Source organism: Gadus morhua, chromosome 11 (genome assembly GCF_902167405.1).
Source record: "Gadus morhua chromosome 11, gadMor3.0, whole genome shotgun sequence".
NCBI classification, from domain to species: domain Eukaryota; kingdom Metazoa; phylum Chordata; class Actinopteri; order Gadiformes; family Gadidae; genus Gadus; species Gadus morhua.
The window spans coordinates 26,116,228-26,130,671 of record NC_044058.1 but is presented as its reverse complement, the minus strand read 5'-3'; the positions used below and the strand labels follow the sequence as shown (position 1 = coordinate 26,130,671).

The window sequence follows — 14,444 nt, the reverse complement described above, 5'->3', positions numbered from 1 at the left end:
CTCACAAACACACACACAGAAACACCCACCCACACAGAAACACACACACACACAGAAACACACACACACAAACAGAAACACACACAGAAACACAGCTACACACACAGATACACACGCAGAAACACACACAGAAACACACACAGATACACACACAGAAACACACGTACACACTCATACACACACAGTAACACAGATACACACAGAAACACAAACACACACTGACACACTGACACAGTGTTTTTCTCAAGTCTCCCCTGTGTGTGTGTCCGCAAACTGACCCAAGCCGGTGTGTCCCTCCGTCTCCCGCCCCCAGATGTGCCCGTAGAGAGCCTGCGACTGCGCTTCGCCCTGCTGCAGTCCCTCAACAACACCCTGGAGAGCTTCTTCCTGCCGCTGGTGGAGCTGCGACAGACGCACACCTACCAGAACAGCATCGCCGCGCTGCTGTGTGAAGCCAAAGGTGACCCCCCCCCCCCTCCGGGCAACCCATTCTCCCCCTCTTCCTGAGTGATAATGAAGGTTGATGAAGGGATTTCGTTTGTGTAACGTGTATAGCACATTGGTCCGTTTTGACCAATTCTGCGATTGTCATCTTGAATTGGTCCTAATGAATTGGTCAACATTGACCAATTCTGTGTAAGTACCGTGAGAAACTAAAGTCCCAATTCTACCTCCTCCACTCATATCCTAATGCCCCAGCACGCACCAATTGGTCGATTTGTTTCATACCATAATTAGATTTTCTCACAAGAAACGCCACTTTAGCATAATGAAGCGCCATCATTAGATCCCGGTGTATATGAATGGGTAAAACAATTGTGATGTTGTGGAAAGGCTGTTTGAGGGATTTGCCGGGAGTGACTGGTTTTATACTCTGGACCACATTTTCTAAGTTTACAGGGGAAATAGGAATACCTTGCCCTTACAGCTGACTTTATGAATTCATTGCAACAGAATGTGAGGGTCTTGTTGAGGGTCAGAATAATTGAGGTCCCTGAAGTATCCTTGACAGTTAAGATGCAGGAGGGAAGACGTCTCTGTGCCATCTCTCTTTCGTATATTAGTGTTTTATGCTGAATATGGAAATGGCAAAATTTGATGCCACTTTGGCGTTTGGTTTGGGAGTTATGAAAGAAAATGAACCTTAAAATATCAAACCTGAAAATCCAATCATTTTGTAAACAATCACAAGATATACACAGTTATTCTTTGTTTTTATAACAATATATATGTATTTTATTACATTTTATTTTCTATAACTCTTGAATCATCATGACCTGCCGGACCGGTCGGACTGAGGTAAAGTGTTGACCGACGACGAACCCCTTCTCTCATCTCGCCCGCCTCAGGTCTGGTGTACTACGACACCAAGGTGACGGTCATGAACCGAGTGCTGAACGCCACCGTCCAGCGTACGGCCGACCACGCCGCCCCCGAGATCACCTTGGACCCCCTGGAGATCGTGGGAGGTAGGCGCCCTGTCCCGCCTGTTTCTTGGCCAAACACCGCGGTGATCAAACACACCACACGGCTTCTGTCGCTTTATGCTTCCTAGCTCAAACATTGACATACATGCTAATAGACCGTTATGCAGGAGATTAGGCAATAGTGGGCATACACATTAATATTATTGGTAATGTGTGTGTGTGTGTGTGTGTGAGAGACTTCACGCAAATAAATGCAGAATTTAAATGATATGAATGCCTGTGTGTGTATAATTACCTAACATTTGGCAGACACTTTATGTCCAAAGCGACACGCAACCATTCATACACACATTCACACACCGACGGCGGTGTCAGCCACACAAGGCGACAGCCAGCTCGTCGGGAGCAGTCTAGGGTTAAGCGTCTCGCTCAGGGACACCTCGACACTCGGCTAGGAGGAGCCGGGGATCGAACTAGCAACCTTCCGGTTACCAGTCAACCCGCTCCGCCTCCTGAGCCGCATGCCGCCCATATAACGTCCCCGTGTGGTCCGTAGGGGAGATCCGGTCTTCAGAGAACACGTACTTCTGCCAGGCGGCCCGCCAGCTGTCCTGCGTGCCCTCCTCGCAGCTCTGCGTCAAGCTGGCCAGCGGGGGGGACCCCACCTACGCCTTCAACATCCGCTTCACGGGGGAGGAGGTTCACGGCACCAGTGAGTACCGCGCTCCACCTCCCAGGAAGATCTGCCCTTTTTTTCCGTGTGTTTTAGTGACATCATAAGTGGGCGTGTCCACCTGGATTTATACTGGATGGATCAGGCTACCAGCCTAGCCCGTGGGCTTTAGCACCTAACGTTTGCAACATCGAGGAGGTCTATCGATCATACATCGAGGAGGTGGACACACTCCCACTTGTGATGTCACTAAAAGCCAGGAAATGGCTTGCAATGGCTAATCACACTCACACCTGATGGCACGGCGTCACCCCCTAGCCCTAGCTCTACCGAACCGCTCCAGAAATCCGGTGTTTTCCCTCAGTCTGACGGTGTTCATGGCGGTGTTCTCCCTCCTTCTCCCCCCCCCCTCCAGGCGGCTCCTTCAGACACTTCCTGTGGCAGGTGTGCAAGGAGCTGCAGAGCTCGGCCCTGTCCCTGCTGCTACCCTGCCCCAGCGCGGCAGCCAATCGCAACAAGGTAGGCGGGGCCACACCTTTATGAGTGATGTGTGAGTCACCCACTTGGCTGGTTGTTGTTGTTATTCTGTGTGAGGGACGGGTTTCAGTTTTGCCTTTCAGTCGACTGCCTAGGAGAAAAAAGGATTAGATGTTCTGGGAAACGGCACGTTTTGTAACGTTGCTTTGTGCCGTTTGTTTCCCCCTGTTATCATGAGTAGAACGCTATGTTCCCATTCATATTCATGACTTGGTTCTGAATACGCTGACCTATGAGACACGTGTGGTTGATCAGTCCATGTTCTACGCTGGGCTGCTTTAGTATCAGGCCTAAAACCCCAGCGTATCTATCGCTTTGGAGATTTCTTGGAATCCAATCGCGATCTATCCAAATCCCGATCATTTAGGGCAACAGTAGCTCAGGAGGTAGAGCGGGTCGCATACGGCCCGCATCCTCACTCAGTCAGGACCGCATATAATTAAAAAAATAATAATAATAATAAAAAACTTAAAAAAAATAAATAATAAAAAAGACAAATAATAATTGATCGACTTGCAGAAAACTCGGTCAAGAAAGATGAGAAGAATTCATAGAATTCAAAGGCAAACCCATGCGTCTAGTTTGCTTAGAAACTATATCAGTCATTAAAGATATCCACTTAAGTCGCCACAACAACTACTACAACTGCAATGAAAATCATGCTTGTTGGGTTTGAGTTCATTGAGTTGTTGCACCTAATGTTGGGCCACGGTTTTTCAGTTTTGTGACATCATTGAATGATGATGTATGTGAGCCCTTTGCACTGATAAAAATACTGACCATTCATGTGGCTGTTTGAGCATGGAAAACATGAAATGAATGTATGTTGGTTCAATTAACATACCGTACATATAGGTTATGATTCTGGAAGATTTTTTAGGTAGTGGCCATACCCAAAATGCACCAGAATTCTCTCAGCTCACGTTTAGTTGAAGTGTGCAGTCATGTGGCCCTCTGATGGTTATGAGGAAAAATGTGGCCCTCTTTATCATGAAAGTTGCCCATCCCTGATCTAGGGGATTCTGCCGACGGTTTTATCCGGTCGTGTTCCTCTAGTTTTCCCCGCTGACCTCTCTCTCCCCGCCCTCCCCAGGGGAAGTACATCCTGACGCCCTGTCCCATCAGCTACGCCGACGAGCAGCTGCTGCACTTCCTGGGCCAGCTGCTGGGCATCGCCATCCGCGCCGACGTGCCCCTGCCGCTGGACCTGCTGGCCTCCTTCTGGAAGGGCCTGGTGGGCCAGCCCCTGGACCCCGAGCACGACCTCCAGGACGCCGACCTGCTCACCTACAACTACGTCAAGAAGTTCGAGAGCGTAGGTCGCCCGACGGCTGCTGCGACCAGCGCGACGGTTTCTTTATGAGATAGCGCGTCTAGGACTGGATGAGGTTAGATGAGACTTCTAAATGTAAAACAAAACGCACAAATAGTGTTGGAGGAATAACCTATTTTGATGTAAGCGTACACTCTACTGAGTCTTTAAACCGATTCACCTCCTCCCCAGAAGTCTGTTGTCCTTACACCAAAGGGAACACGTTGTCACCCTCTATTGTCTTAAGGGGAAGGGGGCACAGTGTCACCCCCTCTCTGGAAGACAGTTTGTCCTCGCATCAAAGGTGGGGGAGATATTTAGTACATCCTCTCGCCAAGCAGATGTATTTATGAGGGGGTCACGGCTTTTGGTGAGCTGTTTACGACAAGCAATAGATTAAGAACAAAGAGGGGCTGGATAACACTTGTTATCACTAGTTATCCAGCTAGATAATATCCATGGCAGGAATAGAAAACAAAGCTTAAATGAATAAACATTCAACATTTATATTTCCATTACAAACGTCGTACTCTCAAAGACACCATGAGCTCAAAATAGGCGATGGAATTTGATAGATAATAATGTTGACCGTACTCACTCCCTGTGTTTATTTAACATTAACAACACAATATATCCAACCAACGTCCCTTCCTCCAACCTTTACATTTAGACCCTTTTCGCTGAAGCTTTCCTCTAATGTTTCTTTCAGGTGAGGGAGAGAACAATGAAGGCATACAATCTCTCTGGGAACAAGGCTCTGATCTATCTATCTATCTCAGTCAGTCAGTCAGTCAGTCACTAATGACTCAAATAGGCTCCAGGGGTTTTCTCATTCTCCCTCCCTCCCTCCCCCTCCCTCTCTCCCTGCAGGTGGGAGACGAGGGGGAGATGGACGCCCTGTGTGCGGAGATCTCGTCCCAGTACCACTCGGGGGAGAGTCCCGACTCCCCCGGCCGGCCCTGCTGCACCTTCACCTACGTCACCATGACGGGGGAGGAGGTGGAGCTCTGTCAAGGCGGCCACAACATCGCCGTTAGGTAACCGGCGGCAACGCACCGATGAGGGGCTTGGGGAGGATTCTGGGAAACGGTTGGAGCCCTGTGACCGCTGCGGTCGGGGTCCGGGTTCTTTAGAGGTCGGGTTTGTTCAGGGGGTCCTGTTCGTTAGGTGGTTCTGCAGTCGTTCCGTAGCCTCGTGGGACTCACCTGATCAGAATCGGTTCATGGCGAACAACGAGAACCGGAAAAGCAGAGAAATCTGCGGAGCGATCAGAAAAAAGCTCTGACGCAGGGGCAAACAGAGCAGCGGTGACACAGTCGTTGCATCCCATTGGCTGGAGTAAGGTCGTAGAGTAATGCAAGGCCACACCCTCATCTGAAATCAATTGCTGGCCCGGCCAAGCAGGCCAGACTGATATTCATTAAAGTTGATATTCGTCAACTTTAATAAACAAAGGGCCTCTTGAGGCGAGAAATTCTGTTTGTTAAGTGAAATAGTGCTGATTATATTCTGCATTTGACATTGTGTGTGTCTCTTTGTGTGTGTTTGCGTGTGTGTGTGTGTGCGTGTGTGTGTGTTTGCGTGTGTGTGCGTGTGTGTCTCTTTGTGTGTGTGTGTGTGTGTGTGTGTCTCTCTGTGTGTTTGTGTGTGTCTCTCTTTGTGTGTGTGTGTCTCTCTCTTTGTGTGTGTGTGTGTGTGTGTGTGTGTGTCTCTCTCTTTGTGTGTATGTGTGTGTGTCTCTCTTTGTGTGTGTGTGTCTCTTTATGTGTGTATGTACGTGTGTCTCCCTCTTTGTCTGTGTGTGTGTGTGTGTGTGTGTCACTCTTTATGTGTGTATGTACATGTGTGTCTCCCTCTTTGTCTGTGTGTGTGTGTCTCTGTGTGTGTGTGTGTGTGTGTCACTCTCTTTATGTGTGTATGTACGTGTGTGTCTCCCTCTTTGTCTGTGTGTGTGTGTCTCTGTGTGTGTGTGTGTGTGTGTGTGTGTGTGTGTGTGTGTGTCACTCTCTTTGTGTGTGTGTACGTGTGTGTCTCCCTCTTTGTGTGTGTGTGTGTGTGTCTGTTTGTGTGTGTGTTTTTCTGTGTGTGTGTCTCTTTGTGTGTGTGTGTGTGTGTGTCTCTTTGTGTGTGTCTGTGTGTGTGTGTGTGTCTCTTTGTGTGTGTGTGTGTGTCTCTTTGTGTGTGTGTGTGTGTGTCTGTTTGTGTGTGTGTGTGTCTCCAGCTGGGAGAACAAGGGGGAGTATGCGCGGGCGGTGCGTGCGCTGCGGCTGCGCGAGCTGCACAACGCCGAGTGCATGAGCGCGGTGCGTGCTGGCCTGGCCTCCATCATCCCCCTGCAGCTGCTCACCATGCTCAGCCCCCTGGAGGCCGAGCTGCGCACCTGCGGCCTGCCCTACATCAACCTGGAGTTCCTGAAGGTAACGCGGGACAGCGCACACACCGGGAACAAGGACACTCACAAAGAGACACACACACACACACACACCGGGAACACGGACACTCACAAAGAGACACACACACACACACACACCGGGAACAAGGACACTCACAAAGAGACACACACACACACACCGGGAACAAGGACACTCACAAAGAGACACACACACACACACACACCGGGAACACGGACACTCACAAAGAGACACACACACACACACACACACACACACACCGGGAACAAGGACACTCACAAAGAGACACACACACCCACACACACCGGGACCACGGACACTCACAAAGAGACACACACACACACACACACCGGGAACAAGGACACTCACAAAGAGACACACACCGACACACACACACACACACACTGAAAAGCACACACACACTGAGAGAAACACAAACACACACACCGAGAGACTCACACACACACACACACACACACACTTAGACGCACACCCACATGCATACAGACACATGCACACTGACACACACACACACAGACATACTGAGACACACACATACAGAGACACACATGCACAGACACAAATGCTTTGTCATTGATAAAAGGAGTCATTATTCTGATTTTGTTCCAACCTTGTCTGTTTGTTTTGTGTGTGTGTGTGTGTGTGTGTGTGTGTGCGCGTGTGCGTGCGCGCCTCAGGCCCACACCATGTACCAGGTGGGTCTGATGGAGACGGACCCTCACATCGAGTTCTTCTGGACGGCGCTGGAGATGTTCACTCAGGAGGAGCTCTGCAAGTTCATCAAGTTCGCCTGCAACCAGGAGCGTATCCCCTTCACCTGCCCCTGCAAGGACGGGGGCCCCGACACCGCCCACGTGCCCCCCTACCCCATGAAGATCGCCCCCCCCGACGGAGCCGCCGGTAAGGGTCCCACTGGTGTGTGTGTGTGTGTGTGTGGTTCTTTTAATTTTCAATTTCTAATTAGCTTTATTTTACCAGGAGGCCCTTCTGAGGTGTGTGTGTGTGTGTGAGTGTTGTCTGTGTGTGTTTTATTCATTTTCAATTGTAAATTTCCATTAGTTTACCAGGAGGCTCTGAGGTTAAGAATCAGTTACCAAGGTGTCCGGGGATAAGATACAACAGCATAACAAGCCACGTAAAGTCTCTGCAGACAACAAATAACACAATACACTTCAAACAGAGGATGGAGCAATTCAACAGCCATACTCCTTGAGATGAACCAGGGCCCTGTTCCAAGAAGCCGAATTTCCCGGTTAATCGGATAATATATGTTGAGAAGAGAATTCAGGGAAAGCCAGACTTTTTGTTTTACCGAGATACCAAGCTTAGAGCACTCTCGAGTTCAGCTACCATGGCAACGCCTGCTGTGAGCCCGGGGCAAACCCAGGTCAAAACACTTCGTCTCTACTTTTCAGTAGCGCCGGCCACCGAGATCGTTTATTGGCCTGTGGCATGTGCCACCGCGACCACTGACATACCATGGCGTTCCTGAACCATGGTTCAGGAACGGTAACTGCCGTTCAGGTGGAACGGCATATGCCGTTCAGGAACACTAACTACCGTTCAGGTGGAACGGCATATGCCGTTCAGGAACAGTAACTGCCTACTTTTTGAGAATCAGAAAACGACAGGAGATGAACTTGAGAACTTGAATAGACTGTATTAACGTTGTTTTGTAGAGAGAATCGATGCAGTTGTTATGTAGGTCACTACTCTAAGCTGTTGGCTCGAATAGAGCTCCACCTAACTCCAAGAAGAAATGGATGAATGTGGGAAATACACATTTAGTTATTTTTTATCACCAAGACATGCCTCAGACAATTGATTGACAACTGTTAAACACTCTTGGCTTCAGCTAGTTTTGTAGAGCCAGCCGATTTGTGTTGACGTACTGCCAGTGAGCCAGCCTGGGTTTCAACCAGTAACAGCACTGGAATAGCAGTGACCGCTTGGAAATCCCCTGATTTAACACATTTTTATGGTGTGATTGGAGCCAGCTGTTTTCACGTTCACCCTATCTGAGATCAACATTGGATCGGCTGTTCTGAAAACCACAAACAGTCAAGTCCAGTCAAGGAGGCACTCGCGGTAGTCAGAGTTCATGTTCATATTGAAACATATCCTAACCCGCTCCTTGAAACAGGGTCCAGGAAAGTCCAAACTCAAACCTTTACGGGCTATAGAGGCCGACGCTGGGCCCTGGATGAAAGGAATGTAAAAGATCCTTCATGTGGAGCCATGTCATCTTAACTATGCTGTGTGATCTCCCATGACCTCATGTGTGCTCTGCGTTTATCAGGTACACCGTGTGGAAGCCAGGAGGCTTTGAGAAACTCGGACAACTTTGTTTTGCTGCTTTTAGAAGCAACACTGAGGAATTCCGAGAAGGATTTGATTTCTGAAGGCGTTATCGCCCCGGCCTTGAAGCCACTGACACACACTGTTTTGATTGATTGTTTATTTTCGTGTCATGCCAAACAAGTGGTCCATCCCACACAGGATTGCAAGACACCGATATAACTAAACAAAGAGTGTAGTACATACACAATCACAATACAATACAACACATCCGACACCGGATAAACACACTAAATATAAATTGACATATTCCTCCTAGCCCACGCCTTTTCCATGCAGTCAGCAATCACAAATGTTCTATATTTGAATAGCCAAGCTAACATATCTGTGTCACGCATACAATGAACTTATTTTAGATGGACTTTATTGAATAACCTAAGTCGCAAATCATGATAAAACGATTTCATTGAGCTCACAAAAGTTCCTCAGTGTTTTCTCCGCGCTGTGTCTGTCAGTGGAGTGAATGAATCAAGGCCTTCACACATCGAGTATTATACAAGGAGGTGAAACAAGAGCGAGAAGGATCCAGATTTAACGAATGATAGCCAGGCTCATCTCGTTCAGCACATATTACCGACCATGTCTGCCTGCTAAGTACAGCCAACATGGGGAAGAGTGTGGGTACATGAACGGACATGAATGCTGTCATCCTAATCACATTTCCTAATTTTACTGTGTGTGTGTGTGTGTGTGTGTGTGTGTGTGTGTGTGTGTGTGTGTGTGTGTGTGTGTGTGTGTGTGTGTGTGTGTGTGTGTGTGTGTGTGTGTGTGGTTGTGTGTGTGTGTGTGTGTGTGTGTGTGTGTGTGTGTGCATGTGTGTCTGTGTGCAGGCTCGCCAGACTCGCGCTACATCCGGGTGGAGACGTGCATGTTCATGGTGAAGCTGCCCCAGTACACGTCGCTGGAGGCCATGCTGGAGAAGCTGCGCTACGCCATCCACTACCGCGAGGATCCGCTCAGTGGCTAGGCCCTGGCCCCGCCCCCTCCCACTACCTTAGGTCCGACCCCCCCCCCCCTGGCAGACCGCTCGTGGCTGCTGCCCCGATGCTCTGACATGTTTTTGCTTTGTTTTTGTTCCCTTCCATTCTGCGCCGTCCCCATCGACTGTTTTTGCATCTTTTAGGCGTTCCAACCTTTTGCTGGAGGGGAATCCCCAGGTGAGGGTCAGACACGGCTGACTTTGATCGATGGGTGTGTGCGCGTGTGTGTGTGTGTGTGTGTGTGTGTTTCTGTGTTCTGGTTGCACTTAGTATTGAAGTAGCCACCACAAGGGTTTGAAACTGTGACACGGTGCAGTACTACTACAAAGTATTTCCGATATTACTTTGATATTTCTTTTTTTTTTCGGATAGAAGCTTCCCTGATACTATCCCTCCTTCATGCAGGCTAGGGTCCCCCACTGCCTGACAAGGTTGAGCACTACAAGGTTATGTTGAGCTCTGTAGGCACTTTAAAAATGTACGTCCACTGGCAAGTGGACTCTTTCTCGCTCTCGCTCTCTCTGCACTCTCTGCGCTCTCTGCTCTCTCTCTCTCTCTCTCTCTCTCTTTCTCTCTCTCTGCATTCTCTCTCTCTGCACTCTCTCTCTCTGCACTCTCTCTCTCTGCACTCTCTCTCTGCTCACTCTCTCTCTCTCTCTTTGAATTTGCGCGGTGCTCCAGGAAACGATACAGCTTGCTTTAATCTGCGAATGCTTCAACCTCGCTGCCTCCCTCTGCCCTCCTGTGAGACGAGCCTTTACCCCTTGTACTTCTCGCCAGAGAGGAGGACACTGGAAGTGTGTGTGTCAGCGTGTGTGTTTGTCAGAAATACCCTCCATGCTGTGACGGCGGTCGCTCTAGTCATGCTCGAGGAACTGGTGAAGTGGTAGAGCCAGAGACGCCCACTCTGAGTACAGAAGGACAACGTGACACCGACCGTCACAAGAAAACGGAAGACGAACCACCAACGGGAAATCCAACTCATCTGCTGATATAATCCGTGACCCTATTTTAGTCTCTGAAGAAAATGGTATTTAGTTTAAATTAAAATTATGAGGCATATTTATTGACTTTTCTCTCCAGTTTGTCAGGTTGGTTTAGAAATATCTGGCAGCGCAGTCCGGTCCGACGAGGGGTTCCTCACTGAGGGAGACCCCCGGTCCCCCCAGTCTCCAGACTTTGCGGGGTCCTCACTGAGCTTGTCCCCCGGTCCCCAGGGTCCGGACTCCGCTCTCCCTTTGGAAGCCCCTGTGTTGCTTTGATAAGGCGGGGAGGGGAGGTGTCGCCCCATAGCTGCTTGTGTGCTATGCTACTGAATGTGGAACACAGAATCCCTGGCTCCTCTCCAGTGTCACACTGTAACACATACACGTACACACATATACACATACACATACACAAACACATATACATAAACACACAGAGTATATATATATATATATATACCTGGGGTGGGTCATCTTATGTCTGAGGAGAACAGGCCTTTGCCGTTTGCTTGGGTTTGTTGTGTTGGTTTGTTTTTGTTTTCCTGAGACTTTTATTTAGACTGTAAAAAAAAAAAATACTTCTGAGAAAATAAATGTACATAGTTTTATGTTTTGAAAGCGCTTTTATTAATTTATTGCTTATTCACTTCACCTGATGATGATTTTTTTTTTTGCACTATTCTTCCATGAAATTCTTCTTCGACAAGGAGCAAAGGGGGGGGGGGGGGGGGTCTGTTGACGTCCTGTTTGTTTAGCGGGAGGGGGGGGCGGGTATTTTTTTACAAACTCTTGAAGCGACCCGTCATCGGCCGATGTCCGTCTCGTGCTCAGACAGGTCTTCTCCTCCGACAAACATGTTTTACTCGGAATAGAACTAAAAAACTTAAAAAAAACAGCCAATGATTGCTATTCAACATGTGTTGGGGGTTGGGGAGGGGGTTAAGTTGCTTGCCAGTTTTAAAATGTTTGGGTCTTTTATTTTGAAGGGTAAAATGTTTGGGTCTTTTATTTTGAAGGGTACCCCAGGTATACCGCTGCTAACAGGGATGCTCGCTTACTTTCTCCTAACGGGGGCGGGAGGGAGATCATATAAAGGACATATCCATACACAGACGTGCTACGATGAGAAAATGTGTGCTGTACATTTACTTGATATTTATTACAATTATTTATGGTTGCATTAACTTTTACTGTCTTACCTCTGCACATCAGAAACTTCGAAAAAAGAAAAACGCATCTTAAAAAGAAAAAAGGATTATACAGATGTAAAGAATCAGATGGCGTTTGAGATTTCTGTGTCACAATAAAGAAATGTCTTGACGTACCACTGTGGTGTCGGTTGGTTATGTTCAGGTTTTCTACATGAAGGTACACAGAGCTGTTTCCTCAGGACTTTAGGCTCTACCTATTGAGTTAAGATACGGAAGAGGATTAAGGCGACATGTATCTTTTTTTCCTTTAAAGTCAGAATTCTGAGATCAAAATCAGAATGCTATTTTTTTAATACAAATCCTGATTAATCTCAGATTCCTGATTTTAAAATCAAAACTGTTTTTATTCAGACTTTTTTCAGCAATGATAACAAAAACAAAAAAAACACAAATGCTCGATCAAACGCCCGGCCCGATTCAAGGATAGTGGTGGGAAATATCGGCGGGCCGGGTCGGGTCAATCAGAAACCCTCATTGTTTAACATGTATTGGCTAAACAAATGACCACTGTAGCATATTTAAACACAATCCAAATTGTGCAAGGAATTATTTCCATTGGTCATTCTGACCGGGGTCATTAAGAAATTTCGGTCTTCCTCATTTTATTCCCGGGTCAATGACCGGTAATAACCGGTAATAACCGGTAATAACCGGACAACGGAAACTCTGCTATAAACCGACCTAACTTTCACCGTCAACACCGAACCCGATTTTCTCAAACAGAAGTTTCAAAATAAGATCTAGTAGTAAGTACGGGTAGCATAGAACTAACGTTAGCCAAGTGGGGGCTCCATGATTGCTAAATCTAATGAGAGGTAAAATTGCCATAAACGAAGGAAAGTATAGTATGCCTTGCGACTGTGCTGCGCAGTATGCCTTTCGAAACACCTCGTGATTGGTCGATGAAACGCTACCAGGAACGCCTAAAGGGCCTAAAGGTGCGGCCACACCAGACGCGTATCTCGCGTACTTCGCGTATAAAATCGCCATTTTTTCCATAGGGAACCATTGGTTTAAAGGGTGTCATGACGGAAACGCCCAAGCCTGCAGATGGACCCTTCTCAATATAGTACCTGCTCTTTCGTATTACATTCCGTTTTGTGATACCTAACAACATTAAATACAATAAATAACAGTTTAAATCTTAAATACTAACAAGCAAAATGCACAAATTTGTTGGAAAAGGCTACCTTCCGCCATGTCGCCCCAACGTGACGTCATCGCTGAATGGCGTTAGAAAACACCCGTTACTGCCAAAAACGACAAAAACTGGGCTTTAACACTATTTTGGAGACATTTTATAAATGATACACATATTTTGAGTTCTTTATGTACCCATTAATCAAAACTTCCAGTTAACCTGCACGCAGGCCTTTAAGGGGAGGGTGGGGGTGTCCATACACAAAGTATCATCTCTGAATTAATGTCATCTCGTAGAAGTTCTCAACAGCTGATTTTGTGTTCAGTTGTATTACAGCTTCTAATTTCATTTGTTTATCTCTAGAGAAATGAGCGGGCTCCAGACCTAATGACCTCATGGCTCCGGGTATGCTCACGTTGTCACAGGTCTGGGCCTTCTCGTCGCCTTGCGCGTGAGGCCCCGTGTTGTGTAAGGTTGCACCCTCAAGACGTGATGTTGCGGCATGCGGCTGGGGAACCAGACACCTTCTGGGAGCAGCGAGTACCGGGCCAGGCTGGTTCCAGCCGGATCTGAGTCATGACCCCCTCACTGACCAAGCGTTTCTGCTCTGTGAACTCACTGAGCCCATGTGTCTTTTACAACCGATATACAGTACATTTGGATGCTTGATGTTCAGGGATTGGACCAAAATAAAAGCTCAATGCTGTGAAGAATTGTATTTAGAAATCCCAAAGCACAGGAACTGCTGTTTATTGATACCCTATCTGTAAGTGAATGGAAAAGTTTAATGTTTACACATTAGTAGCACACTGGCGCGCTGACTAATGTCATTGTATACAGTATCCTTCAGCCACGCCCTAAGCCATGAGGTGGCTGTCAAATGAATGTTTTTAACACCTGTCACCTGTTTGACATGGGAATACTGTCACCAGCGGCAACATGCAGCCCTTCCCCTGTTTTGGATGAGCTGAGAGCCAATCAAAGTGCAGCTGAGGGTGACATCCCTCAAGCAGCCGACGTGTGGAATCCCGTTGTCTGGTTTTGTAACTGGAATGTCAACTCCTTGATTAACTGTTGTTTGTTTACCTTTGGAGGACTGCAAGGCCTTATGAAATACAGCAATTATCCAGAGGAGTGTTGATCGCTCTTTAAGATGGTTAGAATTTGAATCCCTGTTTAATTCTGTGAAGAATGCATTATGGCTCACTGGGTGCTACTCATCTACCTTTAAAGAGAGATGGAAATTAATTGTTTGTGAAGATGTGCTTAATAAAGTACAACAACATGAAGAGTGTAGTTGGAACATAAATTCACAGACAGACTCACGTTATAGTGCATATCTGGTACATTTGAATAGATGTTTACCTATTATTAAAAAGGGAAATAG

At 47.4% G+C, this 14,444-nt stretch overlaps 1 protein-coding gene across 6 annotated transcripts in view; it reads left to right on the top strand.

Annotated features, from left to right (window-relative positions):
* hectd4 (HECT domain E3 ubiquitin protein ligase 4) overlaps positions 1 to 12,030 on the top strand; it is a 61,807-nt gene extending 49,777 nt beyond the window's left edge. For all 6 annotated transcript variants that reach the window (XM_030369597.1, XM_030369595.1, XM_030369600.1 and 3 more), the window contains exons 67-75: positions 314 to 460; positions 1,350 to 1,469; positions 1,984 to 2,139; positions 2,516 to 2,619; positions 3,731 to 3,952; positions 4,820 to 4,986; positions 6,171 to 6,366; positions 7,059 to 7,281; positions 9,570 to 12,030. In XM_030369597.1, coding sequence (XP_030225457.1) covers positions 314 to 460; positions 1,350 to 1,469; positions 1,984 to 2,139; positions 2,516 to 2,619; positions 3,731 to 3,952; positions 4,820 to 4,986; positions 6,171 to 6,366; positions 7,059 to 7,281; positions 9,570 to 9,706 — 1,472 coding nt within the window. In that variant the 3' untranslated portion in view covers positions 9,707 to 12,030. The remainder of the gene's footprint in view (positions 1 to 313; positions 461 to 1,349; positions 1,470 to 1,983; positions 2,140 to 2,515; positions 2,620 to 3,730; positions 3,953 to 4,819; positions 4,987 to 6,170; positions 6,367 to 7,058; positions 7,282 to 9,569) is intronic.
* The last annotated feature ends 2,414 nt before the right edge of the window (positions 12,031 to 14,444 follow it).